Source organism: Parasteatoda tepidariorum, chromosome 2 (genome assembly GCF_982258835.1).
Source record: "Parasteatoda tepidariorum strain Cologne lab strain chromosome 2, Ptep-v5.0, whole genome shotgun sequence".
Lineage (NCBI taxonomy): Eukaryota > Metazoa > Arthropoda > Arachnida > Araneae > Theridiidae > Parasteatoda > Parasteatoda tepidariorum.
This window is the reverse complement of record NC_141756.1, coordinates 1,890,702-1,905,682: the sequence shown is the minus strand read 5'-3', so window position 1 is coordinate 1,905,682 and position 14,981 is coordinate 1,890,702. Positions and strand designations below refer to the sequence as shown.

The window sequence follows — 14,981 nt, the reverse complement described above, 5'->3', positions numbered from 1 at the left end:
GTGGGGCAGAGAGGAGGATTGAATATGTGAAGAAAAATAGACAATTTCAAATGAATTCCTCTTGAAATGTAAGAGAGCCATTCACTGTATCGAGGAATGATTTCAGTCAGCATCTATCTTAACTTTCGTTTTCTTTTCTGCTGTGGAACTGCAGAACATGAAATTTTGTGTATTTCTCCTTGAACTCCTTTTTCTGTAGGGTTCATACATACCTTAAATGTGATTAATAGAGCATAATTTTGTATCATAGAAATAAAGCACCCTTATAAGTTCTTACTTTTCTTCGAAGGAGAAAAACTTAAATAAAATGTTTACTTTTATATTTTATTTTTTATTATTATTTTTACCTTTTTCAAAAATTTGATTCTTTTTTAATAAGATGTTATTATGTTTTGCGAATTTGAGTAATCTCTTTTTGACACATAATTTCACACCGTTGGATTTTTAAAATTATATTTGATGTCAGTAGTTGTTAAGAATTTTTTCTGTCCTTTCTATGTGGTTTTTCAAATTGTGCTGTTTTTATACAATGTTATGGCACACGAATTTTAAATTGGAGAATTTCAAATTGATTCATCCTAAATTTACTTGGTTTTATAATAATTTTATCTGTCAAATGATTGACAAAGTTCCACTAATTTTTTTTCACATGGTTTTTTAAATCTACATACTTTAATTAATACGATGTTTATGTTACGTGTATTTCAGTAGCAACTATTTGTTAATCATTTATTCGAAAATCGTTCTTGGTCGCATATGATTTCATCGTGATTTCTTATAGTTTTATTTCCAGTGTTTTCCTTAGGCGCTCATGCAAATTTTTGTAATTTTTTCAGACCCTTCCTCTTGGTTTTTTAATATTTTGTTATTACTACTTGCCTTTTTCACCTTAAAGTTATCTTTTTTTACGCTCTCGATTTAGGGCTTATGTTGTAAATGACTGTTGTTTTCCGACAGTTTTTGCAGCATTTAATTTCGTATTAATACGATGTTACATTGTTTAATTAATGCAATGCTGTAATGACTCTCGAATTTCAGGTTTCAGTAACTACAATTTGTTATTATTTATTCAAAAATCACTTTTAACTCGCTTCGTTCTATCGTGATTCCACTTTTTTTTCTTCCCCAGAGACTTTTTTCAACCATTTTTATTTTTTATACAATGTTATTACATATGCATGTAAGACAATGATCACATGTGTCGCACATATTTCCAATTTTGATACTTTTAATAAGAATTATTTTTATTTCCTTAATCACTTTTTATCACATTCGTTTTGTGCCATTTCGATTGTAAAGGTACTTTTTTTTGTTGCAATAATAGTTATTTAACGTTTTTTCAGTTCTTCACATCGTGCTTAAAAACACATCGTTTTTTGACTCCTGAAGAGAAGCACATCTCAATAAATGTGTTTAGACTTTACATGATAGCAACAATATTTTTGTTGTATACTTACACTGCTTCTTTAATATAATATTTTAAGCCATAGTAGCTAAAGTTAAACATGCAACTTTTTTTTAGGTGGTAAAAATTAGAAAATATTTTTTTTATGTTATTTTTTTTTTTAAAATTTTCCATAGCAGTAAATTATTGCAATGAACAGCTACAACAATAAATGTTTCTAAACCAATTTTTAAGTAGTATATTTTAAAGGCTATTTGGATGTTGCCTGAATATTAACACTGTTTTTTAAATAATTTATCACTTTTTAAAAAATTGTAGTCACTTTTTTCACTACTTTTTCTACAATGACCTGCGCTGAGCCCTGCAATTTTGATGCCAGCACACCTTGACAAAAACTAAACTATTTTGGCTATAGTACGAAGCGTAAAAAAACTGTCCATTTGCCGACTCTAGCAACTATGAAATTTTTTATACAATATAATTTAATAGTGATTGTTGACTAAAAAACACTTGAGTTTGCCAAAAAAATGTTCACACATTAACATTTTGCACTAGGTTCAAGTAGTACTTCAAAATTAACAGTTTAAAAATACTTTCAGTGTTTTAGCTAAGTAAATAAGGTCTTCAAATAAAAATCTGGAGATTAAATTTATAGAAATATTACATATTGGTATCAAAATATTATCTACTATGTTACTACAGCTTTTTGCATTTCCTATTTATAAATACATCAAGCAGAATAATATTTTCTTATGATTATTAAAAAATATTAAATAATTTGTTTAAATGAATGTTAATTTTTGCATAAAAATAATATTGCACATATTTTCCTTTCTGAAGAAACTAGATGAGCTTCAAATTGATATTTTTTATGTAATCAGATTTCATATACAGACCATCACTATTTATGTGTGAATCTATTTCAATAGTCAGGTTGGAAAATTCATTTATTTACGCATTATAATTTTCTCAGTTAGCACATGAACATAATCCACAGGAACAAATTTTTACATTTGCTTGATGAACAGATCTTTTGTGTTTTACCGGACCATCTGATGCACAATGAATAGTGTTCTATGAAATGCTTTTTCATTAATTATCCACCTATGTTTAGGGAGATTTTTACTATAGACCTGAAATTGGATGGATGTGAGAGTTTACTCCTTTAATATACTAAGGCATCCTAATTTGGTGTCGCCCAGCTGATGCTTAATAAATTGTATTCCAAGCAATGCTTTGTGCATGTTACTACAAAATTCTCCCACAAAGAAGGAAGTTAAAAAGAATCATTTTTTCAAAATTATCAGCACTTGGTGACCTAATACAGACTGTGAGACTGGTTTATGGATGAATTCTTTAGTCTACCTTATCTCCTATTTCTTCAGAAATATTGCTATTAAAAAGCAATTCAAAAATTGCTTGGGTTTGACAGACACACTGTACTCATGTCGCAGCCATTGTTTTAACAGCCTATTGCTTGGATCAATCCCACCTAATGCATTATTTTTGACATAGTCTCAATCGAATTTTTGGATAATTTGTTGTTCCTCTGAATTGCCTTACACACTAACCTTTCATGTTTAAATAATAATGAAATCATTGTTTAGTTACATGGAACAGCATGGTGGTTTATAACTATAGGACTTATTCTGTAATGTTGAACATAACTTAAACCCTGGGACAGTGTAGTGTACTTTCAAAAGAGAAAAATTCAATAATATTATGTTTTTACACTATATGAAGGAAAATTTTTTCCTCATGGCTAAACTATTCACTAGACACAGACCCTTCAAATTTAAATCTATGCAAATGGAATCATTTTTCTATAATTCATAAAAATTAGGTTTTCATTAGTAAAAGGTATTTCAAAATCTCATTTTTATTTCAGTGTCATTCAGGTATCCTGGGTGGTGGCCATTATGTATGCTATGCATACAATCCTAATAATAAGTGGTATTGTTACAATGACAGCAGCTGCAAGGTATGTTTGACATCTCTCTACTTAAATGAATAAAAATCATCTTTAAAACTATTTCACTTTATATTTATGCATAAAACTTAATATACTGTTGACTTATTCAAAGAGTTGAGGCATTAATATTTAGTGAATATTCAGATTGCCTTTTAAAATATAACTTTATTTTTAACTAAACAAAATGGAGGATAGATAAATAGCGAAAAGAAAGTGAAACTTATTAAAATGTATACATTACATAATTAAACAAAGAAAAAAATTTTTTAATTATGTCTATAGGTGATATTTTAAATTTGGGTTACTAATATTTACCTGTTATTTTCCAAAAGTAAGGCTGCAATGCTGCATATAATCACTTCAATTGTTTAAAGGCACATTAAAAATTACTTACTGGTGCGTGCCTTATTTTTTGACACTGTCAAAGCACTTCTTAAGTTTGGGTACGAGCTTTTGTATTCCACAGTCATAGAACTGTTGTGGAAACCACATTTCAGTTTTGATCTCATCATCATTGTGAAAGTTTTGCCCAGAAAATAATCACTCACTCTGTGGCTAGTCAACAAAAAATAAGAGGTGACTAAAACTTTTCCAATCTTTTTTTTTTATAAAAATCTTTTAATGATAAATGTAAATCAATGTAGAAAGACTCTGGGAAATAGAATTTTCATTAAAGTGTTTCCATTCAAAATTTTGATCCTTCTTAATCCATCAATTTTTGATGGAACGATTTGCGTATTTCAAAGTTGTAATGTATGCATTCTATAATTTTTCTCTCCAAGTCAGTATGTTCAATTAAATTTTGTCACCTATTTTTGTTAACCTTTTATAGCTGCAGATTATTTTTAATATGAATTTTTTTTACAAATATAATTTTACCCAGGCAAAAGAAGAAAAAGGTTTACAAAAAAGGGCTATTAAATGGGAAGGACATATCAGTATTAGGTTTGAGTGCCTTCTGAGTTACAAGAGTCATTGCATTGTTTGAATATAGTAGTGTGTCTCATCACCAATAACAATGTGCTTAAGAAACTCATCATCTGCATAATGTGTGAGGAAGTGTGTGTTTTCTTTTTGTGTATTTTCCATTAACATTTTTGGATCTGGTTCCCTCTGGTACAGTTTCATAAAGAGTTGTCGTAGATGCTTCTGGTATGGTTTTATGCAAATCTTTTAATGTGAAAATTTTTTGTTAGAAAAATTTTCTAACAAAAATTTTTAGTTTTGTTATGAGATTTAGAAAATTTCCTATTCCTATTCATGGTGGGGTAATGGGAGCCTGCAGACTTTAGCTGGGCATATTGGAGTGGTCTTCACGCCTTGGGTGGCCCTACCAGGAGTAAAACTCCCGACGTACGCTTTGCGCTGATTCGTACGCTGTCCCGATTAGCGCTGTTCAGCACTTGGCTAGCTGGCACAGAGTGAGGGAAAATACTAGCATGAACATCCTTTTTAAACTTTTACACCTCTCCAAATATTGTCGAATTCATGTACAATGGATACCCTCACACGTAGATATATCAGGCAATGAAATGGCAGATAGTCTTGCCAAGGCAGGTGCAGCTGAGGCCACTGTGCCTCCAGTGTCTCTTACCTCCTCAGAGCTCTTCTCCATTGCTAAAGCCAAAAATAAATCAGCATGGCTCACTCCACCCAGTCACAATTAGTACCAGACCGAGTAGCTGTTTGACAGCTGACAAAGACCGTCAGTCTCAAACCGCCATCACACGTCTCCGCTGTGGACACCTGAAATCACTGAGGTACTCTGGATGAGAAAAGTGCTTTGCCCTCTGTACCAAGTGCTCTTCGGCCCAGGCATCCCCTGAACATCTACCGGACTGCCTCGGTCTTTTAAAACAAGACCTTATTGAAAGACCCTTACTTGTTTTAGACTTTTTTGAAGGTGAACAATCTCATGGACTTTGTCTAGCTAGGCTAGAAATGGGAATTTGAAAGAAGAAGAGAAAATGTCCCTTTAAAACTTTCTGTACTTCCTTCATAAAAAAGATAGAACTTGCAAATGGCAATATTCAAAAGCAGTTCAGAAGAAAACTTTGGGATTGAGATATTTCTTATATCAAATCTTCCATGGTCAACTGAAATGTTGTTTTTCAGTAATTTTATTGTATAAGATGAGGTATTTCCAAATAAAACAGTAGTAAATAAAATACGAAAGAGTTGTTCATAGATCTCGTTTACTTAAAGTTAATTGTACCTCGATGACTATAATCGAAAGGTCCTTCTTTCATTGCAGTGTCGGGTAGGTCTATATGAAGTAAGATAAAAGATTTCAAAGAAAGGCAGTCGGAAAAGAAGTCTCAGTTATAATAAGTAGTTTTGGGATTTATATTGGGTGGATTATGTTTCTTTTTTCTTATAAAATTATCTCTCTTTTTTTTAAACCCATTTGAGGTCGCACCTTCTAAAGACATAGGGTGCATAGCATTTTGAAAAAGCGCTTATATTTTATTTACGTTTTTTTAAAAGCCTTAAAGGTAATTTTTTTTATTCAGGGTTTGTAAAAAGCAAGGTTCACCAAGTGGACCCACTTTGAAAAAACCCACTTGGAACGATAAATGTGTTTTTTCAACAAAAAAAAAAAACTTTCTTAAAACTTAGCGATGCACATTTACTTTTATATAATTTATTGTGCAGCATAAATTTCTCAAATAGAGTTGCATGATTTATATATTAATAAACAGGTTATTATTATTAATTCATATGTTTAAAAAAATTGAAAAGAAACAATTTTTTTTACTAAGTGATGCAATAACAGATTTAAACAGTTTTATTTTCTGGCCTTAAAGAAATAAGGTAAAACTTTTTATTAGAGAACTTTTTAAAAATATTTATCTAAAAATGAAATAATTTTTCTAGGGTTAATTATTTGAAAAAAATGGGACAAGTAACTGATACTCTTTATAATTATACATAATTTTAATTTCACTTTCTATTAATCTTATTATAAAAACATGGAAGATCATTAAATATTTATTTCAGTTTTTTATTAAAGTCAAAAGTCGGATGAAATTTTTGTTTGTACCGATTATAAATATTTACAGATTCTAATTTTGTAATGGGTAATGTATATATATATGTTTAATAAATATGGTAAATAAATGTGCATGAAAACAAAAAGATTAATAAACTTGTTCCTTTTATATTACTACATTTATATTTTATAATGCTTGAGGTAAAAATTGTGAAATGTGATATACTTAACAATAAAGAAGATTCAAATATGTATTAGTGATAATGAATTATTTAAACTTAATATAAAATACATATAGCAAAATTAAAATAACTTTTTAGATTTATTTCTATTTTTAAGCTTATACAACACTTTTTAATAAATAAAAATAGTTACACAGTAAAACTTAAAAGTTTGTGAGCACTAAATGAAAAAACCCAATTTCCCCCTGGTTTTTTCAAATAAAACCCAATTTTCCCAGGGTTTTTTCAATAAAACCCAAGTGGGTTGGGTTTTTTTCTTAAATACCCGGGTTTTTTCAAACCCTGGTAAATAAGTGCTTAATTTTCTATCTTTTAAAAAGATATTTTTTCTTTGCCATATCGATTGTCCTTCTAAATTACTAAAAGTGCATGATTTGCACAATTTTCTCTGTAGTATTTATGAGAAACTAGTTAATTTATCATGATTATATAAAGTTTTTTATGATGATTTTTTTAAGTTTATAAATTAAGAAGATTGAACGATAGAAAAAAATTAATTTGAGTAGTGCACAGATCCTACTTGCGATTATATTTTTTGAGTGCTTAAAAAGTACTTAAAAGGTGCTTATTTTTGTTGAAAGATCTGGCTACACACCCTGCGATAGCTCATATCTTAAAATTCGGTCATCGAGTCAAATGTATGACCCTTTGCGAATACCTTTGGGGTAATGTTCTCGAGCAGAGAACATTACCCCAAACTAAAAACATTTTTCTGTTATTCGCGTTTCCATTCACAAAATAAGGAATCACGATCATCCACGACAAAAAAAAAATTGGTTGAGAAATACCACCCCTTAAAAGTGATTTGAGATATTACGTAGGAGATGGTTTTTAATTGCATATTTAATTAGATATTTGCTTACGGCATTGTACGGTATATGATTGCGATATTATTCTTGAAGAATAGCATTGTACCTGATCGGAATTAATTCCTCAATTTATCAATATTTTTTTTAATACAATATTAACTTATGTGTGGGTTGTTCATTGTAAAGTAGAGCGTCAGGGATCATAGGTGGTCTGCCTGCTCTGATTTCATCATGAACATGAAATCTACCTTCAGAAAAAGCATAATTTTGTTGGTTCACAATGTAGATGGAAAGGGTGAATATCCACTGGAGGCCCACCGTTTGCATTACAGAATACACTTCAGATCTGACGGAATACCGATCTGAAGCAGACATGCTGCTCAAACAAGGCTCACTATAAAAATAACGAATGACCTTGAGAGATAGCAGTAGACTCTCCTTTACTGTTATCTTTACTTTCTGAAAATGCCTCATAAATAATTTAGTCAGGTCTAGCTGTAATGATTTAGTATAAACAAATCATAGCTGTGCATGGAAGAAAGAAAAAAAGTAAAGCAGAAAAATTTTGAATTTCTATAGTTAGCTAATTTTTTATTACCAATCTTAAACTTGCATTGCCACCTGATTCGTGTGTTACATCTACCCATTACTAATAAAAAAAAACTATATTTATAGTGTCAAAAGACAAAAAAATGCTTGATAAATATCTCAATAGTTACCTAATACAGTACAGAACCCGTTATCCGGAAATCACAAAACCGGAAAACCAAAAAACCGGAACGAAATTCGATAAATTTTCCCGCAATTTAAAAAAAAGAAATTTTTTTTTTCCTCATAAGATTTTAGGGTTTTTCTTTCTTTTTTGAAAGATGTTTACCTTAGCATCATTTTGGAAATAATCATTAGTGTATTACTTCATCGATTTTCTTGTTTCTAAGATTATTTCCAAAATAAATTTTTTTAGTTGGGTTTAACAATAAAAAAAACGGCTTTTTGTACCGATTTAGAAAACCGGAAAAATCAGTTATCCGGAATAGCGATGGTCCCGATCGTTCCGGATAATCGGTTCCCTACTGTACTGTAAAATCTCACTTTTCCCAACTGGACCATTGCCTGTACGAATTATCGGATCCCTATTCATATTCAAGGTATTCTTATCTCATAATTGATTGTTTAGTTGTGTCATAATTGAATGCATACCTGCATAAGTTTTGTACTAGAAATTCTGTTTTTATAGCAAAAAGGACTTCCATTCTCTGTATGCTTATCACAAATTGAAGTTTTATTCACTTGATGATCAAATTATATGTAATAGCTTTTGAACCATTTTATGCATACCAATGATTTTTGAATTGCAAATTTAAATTGTACCATAGTATTCTGCAAATCTGTTACGTTTTCTATCAAACTATTATTCTTATTTTAAATTGTGAATCGCTACTAGCCCAAGGTTTTCAAATTGTGAACTTGAAGACTGTTATTCTCTGTAAAATTATATGTATTCAAATTATCAAAGGGTCACGCATTTAAATGGTCTTCACTTTAAATGAAATCGATATTTATTTTACTGACTCTATTCTTTTTTTAAAAAGTAAAATCAATTTTCATTTACTGGGTTCTATTCTTTTTCAGAAACCATAGTTTTCTGGTTGTGTAATTTCATGTTAAAAGATGCGTAACTGGATGATTTTGCATAATTTTATTTGCATCTGTTATAAAAAATATTTCTAAAAATTGTATTTTGAAACCTTACAATTGTTTTTTGTTTTAGGAAGTGCAACGTGATCAAATAGACACAGACTCTGCCTACATGTTATTTTATGAAAGAGAGGGTATTGACTACGAGCAATATATGCCAGATGTTAAAGGTAAAGTGCCAGATACTAGTGACATAGACGCTGAATTTGAAACAGATTTTCGAAAAATGTGTAGTCTTTCATAAATTGAGCTTTTTTTTCCTCCCCAAGATGACATTTCTTATATCTCTACAAGACACGTAAGCTCTCACATCAGACTGAAAAATATCCAAAGCAATTTTTGTGTTTTATTTAAGTCGCCAACTGGAGGCAAGAATCAGCCGGCAATTACCTAGTCCTGAGAAATGTGCATCATCACATTATGCCAAGTAATTCTATTTCAATGTTGGTTTCTGTATAAATTGTTTTTTTTTCTTCTTCTAACGTTGTGATGCATCTTTGCTGATATGTCTTGTTAAATGAATAATTTTGCTATTCTGTGTGATAGTAGTAAGGGATATTCATCATGAAGATGCTATTCATTTCTTCTTTTGTCATTCCATATGTTTTTCTTTCATTTCATTGTCTCATTTGAAAACATATTTATGAAATATTTGAAAAAAAGAATGACCGTAGTATGTTAGAAATGAAACTACATAATTTATACAACTATTTTAAATAAATGAGGCAAAACATTTTTGCAAAGATTAAATTAAAGGTAATTTTTGATTAATAATTGAAATCTAGATTTGATTTTCATTTTAATAAAGACACAAATTTTATTACAATGAAATAGAAAACTGTGTAATTTATTGATTTTGTTACCAAATAAAATCTATCTATGGCACTATTTAAAGTATAATGGTTGATATAAATTCTTTTTTTTCTCTCTTTAATTGTTAAGATTTTAACTCTTGAATTATTTCATGTTATTATTTTATACTAAAATTTTTTTCTTCATTATTTAAGATAAGAGATTTATTGATAAGAGACTGAATGGTAGAAATATTATTACAAGTTTTATTCCTACATTATTTTTTCTTGGACATTAAGGAGATCAATTGCAGAAAGCCTTTTTAATTTGTTGACATTATTTTTTTTATGTTTGTCATAATAGGAATAAAAAATTTTTTCTATAAATAAGTTTGTATAGTTTAACTTTTTTGTATTATAGAGATTACTTTCAAACCTTATGTCTTATGATTGCTATTTTAGACTTACTTCATATTTATTACTTACTGAATGCTAGTTATTTTTGATTAATCACTTTTTTTAATAAATGTTATTTAAGAGTTAATTTTCTAACATACTTAGGTTGTTGAAAAAAAGAAAAAAGAAAGAAACTTTACATTTCATACCTCTGTATCATATGTTATGTAAATTCTTTTTTGTTACTGATTTAAAGAGCTGCTAGTCAGATAAAAGTTATTAATAATGAAATATCCCTTTATATTGTTTTTACTACATTTTCCTTGAAGTCTGCTTGAAACCACTTCAAAAATTGAACTAGTCTTATGTCCTATGTATGTTTCATTCAGTTCCCAATATTTTATGATGTTCCAATATTAGCTAAATATTTTAAAGGATAAATTTAATAAAACTTGTCATTCTTCATCTTGTACATTGTATGATAACATACATAATTTTATTTACAAAATAATTTATTTGCAGTCTTTATATATATTTTTTTTCGTTATTTGTCTTTATAAACAATTTTGAATAATGTTTCTTAAAATACAAGCATTAAATATGTTGTTTTTTGTAAATTATTACCAAATTTTGAAATGTGTAATGTAAATTGTATAGTTCAATGATAAAGTTTTAGTGCTAAATTTTTAAGCATAGTTGTTTTAAAGGGGGGGAAATGAATTTATTAAGTATTCTAAAATTTTGGATAAAAAATAGTTTGTTAAAATAGGGGGATTGTCTATTGCGATGGACAACAAAAGGATTAGGTGGATCTAAGTTAGAGAAAATTTTCTCTTTTATTTCAATATTTTATTTTTCATATTTAATTCGATGTTTTATTCGTTTTTTTTTTTAAATATATATTTGGTCAATTTCATCTTAAATGAAAAACAATGTACGAATAACAAAATGCGTATAGATTATACCGACTAAATATTATAATAGTTTTCTATTCTTGGTGTGATTGATTAAATGAAAAATACTGAATCTTTATGTTGTAAAGTTATTCATCATAATGTTATTTTCATAATTAACAAGCTTAGTTAATTCTCCTTTAAAATATGTTCTTTTTTTTATCACATACTGAAAGTATAAAAAAAACATTGCAACTGACTCCTACTCATATATATAAAAAATAAATGCATTAAACATCATAAAAAGAAAATTTGCATCGGTTTTAAAAAAAACTATTTTGGAAAGGTATGATTAAATGCTACAATTTCTTTGAAATAATCTCAACATAAAAATATTTATATTTGGTTGGAAGGTTTGAAATGATATATATTTCATGGTGCACTGAAACTTTTTGTGTTGAATCTTCATTTGGTTTTTAAGCGATTTTGATGAGTGAGTTATTGATTCCAATATAAGTATTGGTGCAAATTACTGTCTGTTTACAAACATTCTACATTTTTCTAGTAAAAGTGCCCTTATATTATTGTGCTATTCTCAGGTTAGCCACGAGTTTTTCTTTTGTATATAGCAATGTAAACACTGTGATTCTACTGAAATTCAATGTATCCTTTAGATAAGACAACTTTTATGAAATGACAGATATTGTTTCAAAAATTTTTGACTATTCGTCTAAAATAGTTTCCCTAGATTTCCCATTGCTTTATTCTTTTTTAGTTTTATCAAATTATTTATGTTGATAAATATTTTTCCTTCTCTTTTGAGAAAATCTTTCATAAATAAAATGTAATTTAGATATAATATTTGTTTTTTAAAAGTTTGAGACATGTATTCAGTTGTTGTACATTGAAAATTCAACCACTAAATTTTTTTTATACAAAAATTTATTCATCAACTCTTATTATTTAAATATAGTTGTTTTAGCTAAAATTTGTTTCTTGAGCATAAAACAAAATATATTTTATCCCTGAAAACTAAGAATTTTATAAAGATCAAACCAGTTTCTATTTTAACGTTTTAATTTCATAAATGTTTTTGGAGCAATTTTCTTCGTACTTTTAATGCATGTAAATAAGACTAATCTGTATAATAAAGTAAAACTTTTGTTTTTAACTGATAGGCTGTTATTTTAAATACCAGTTTAATTTCGACTATTATATATTGTATTGATAGAATTTCAATCAAAAATGTTTAAATACATTTATAATTACTCAAACTTTTAATTATAAATTAGTTTTTAAATTGAGAGAATACTTCTGTATTTCTCAATGTAATCAAATAATTGCCCCTAGCCATTCAAGGCTAATTTAAGATGCCACTTTCCACGCAAAACAGCTTAGACACAATTAGAAAAACTTTCTACTTTAGTTATTCTAATGATCATTAAAATTTATAAGTTCACAGTTATAAGATTTATTTTCTTTATCATTTTTGTGGGCTTTGCAATGCTATGCTCATTTTTATGCTACGCTATACTTTAATCGCATTTGTCTTGTTATGTTTGGAGAAAATAGCAGCTTTGAAGTTCTCGTATTATTAACAAAAATGTGTGATAGCAAAGCTTTCAGTATATTAATTTTTGTCCTAATTTTATCATCTTGAAAAATGAATTTTGCATGTACTATTCTTTAGGGTCAGTTTTTCCTTTGTCCAAATATACTCCATTTGCTAATTGATTTGTGATTATTTTCAATGGTAATTATAGCAAAAAAAAATACTTTTTTTCATTGTCTATTGCTCAATGTGCAATTTTCTTGAAGCTGACACAAAACTTACATTCAAAAGTAGTTTTGTGAATGCTTTTATACAGTACTCCATTTTTAAGCGTGTAAAATCATTTTGATTTATAATAATTCAAATTCAATTAAAATTCTGGAAAAAAAAATTCAACATATCGTTTATTTTCCTCAAAAAGTATAAAATTTGTTGTTTGCCAATTTTCATCTAAAAGTTTTGTAACATTTTTCATTTTTTTCTATCAGATACACATAAACTATTTAAGCATATTGTTTATTCTACCTTTAAAATGTGTGTGCTTTATGAATGAAATTTTAATTTTTCGGTCTTAGGATTTTTATTAGTATTATTCATTTATAACCAATATAATAATTGTAAAATATGAAACCTACCCTAGTTTTCAAGTGATCATTTCTATTTGAGAAAATTTTTATATAAATTTGTTTAATGTTTAGTAATTAAAAACAAAATGTCATAAAAAATATTTCTGAATTTCTAAGTGAGAAAATATTTTATAAAATGATTTTTTAACAAATGTTTCGAGATAAAAGGATAAGACTTGAATTTGCAGCTCTTTAAAATTTATATATTTTGTCCTTTGCCTACCTTTTTGCGTTTTTTTTTAAATTTCCTTTTTTAAACATATATTAATATCGCTTAACCGACTTCGCAATACTTTTCAATTCATGTTTTATTACTATTAAAATAAGTTTTCTATGTTACTCTAGTTTTTGTTAATTTTTTAAGTTATGTACGATTGTATAAGTTGCAAAGATGAAATACCTTGCCAAAGCAAATATATATATTATAGAAATATTGTTATGTTTGAATTGTTCTGTTTTGTTCTAGCTTTGTTATAGTTATTTTGAATAATGTCACAAATTAGTGCCATGATCTATTACTTAGGTAATTTTTTTTCTTTCTTTTAGTTATTTCTCACATTAGCTTTTTGATCTGATATTTAACATAAATTGTAACTCTTTTTTTTTTTTTTTTTTTCATTGCTAACTTTGCAATGGTTCTATTTTTTTCAATACAAAATTGCAATAGTCACTTAATTTGTATTTATTTTCCTTTAACATTATATATAAAATATTTGTGTGTATGTCTGTATACATGATTGTTGAAAGTGCAGTTTTTCTAAGTGTGGCTTGTAAAAATGGAAATATATATATTAAAACTCATAACGAATGTTGATCATTCCTTATGTACGTGTATATAACAGAAAATGTTATCTTGCCATAGTGATGTGCATTGGTTATCTTTTAAAAATATTATTGATTTTGCAATAAAATTTGCTAGAATGTTGTTTAGAATTGTTTAATTTCACAAACATACTTTATTTTCCTGTTCTCGGTAATCACAGTAGTGCAAGTTGCAAAACATGGGTTTGGAGCAGCAAAACAAAGACTTGGAGCATATTTAATAACAAGAATTTTTAATTTTGCTCATTAATAACATATCTTATTTTTTACATATTTTTGAAGGTCCCTGCATAAACAAATAAAAAAAAAATTTTTTGGTATCTTCCAGTGCTGTTAAATATTCTGCTATCCTCGACTTAGCCTCAGATAAGAGGATTTTTCCGCTTTCTATAATCGACGTGTCTTTATTATTTAACCCATCTATAATCGATGTGCCTTTATTATTTAACCATTTTTTTCAGCTGTGACTAAGAGATCCTGAGAAGCAAATCAATTTCAGCATCTTTCAATCAGTGGTGCTCCTTTGAGTCAGAAGAATAACCTTCTGGTTCCCCCACGTAACCTTGTCCATTCATCTAGCAACAAAGATGCCTCTTCAGGTTTTATAATGGATGGGGTTACTGTTGCCAGATATCTTATTGACTTAATAGAAGTGTATTCCATTCTCATTACAGGATGCAAAACTTTAAGATGGTACAGTAACCTGTTTCAGGGCTGATTGTGCTCCCGAAAAGTTCCGGATTTTTCGCTAACAGTGATCCGGAAGTTTCCGGAGATCAAAGT

At 28.2% G+C, this 14,981-nt stretch overlaps 1 protein-coding gene across 2 annotated transcripts in view; it reads left to right on the top strand.

Annotated features, from left to right (window-relative positions):
• The window catches only part of Usp32 (Ubiquitin specific protease 32), a 115,965-nt gene extending 104,031 nt beyond the window's left edge, over positions 1-11,934 (top strand). For both annotated transcript variants that reach the window (XM_043050113.3, XM_043050112.3), the window contains 2 exons: positions 3,294-3,386; positions 9,192-11,934. In XM_043050113.3, coding sequence (XP_042906047.2) covers positions 3,294-3,386; positions 9,192-9,362 — 264 coding nt within the window. In that variant the 3' untranslated portion in view covers positions 9,363-11,934. The remainder of the gene's footprint in view (positions 1-3,293; positions 3,387-9,191) is intronic.
• Positions 11,935-14,981: the final 3,047 nt, after the last annotated feature.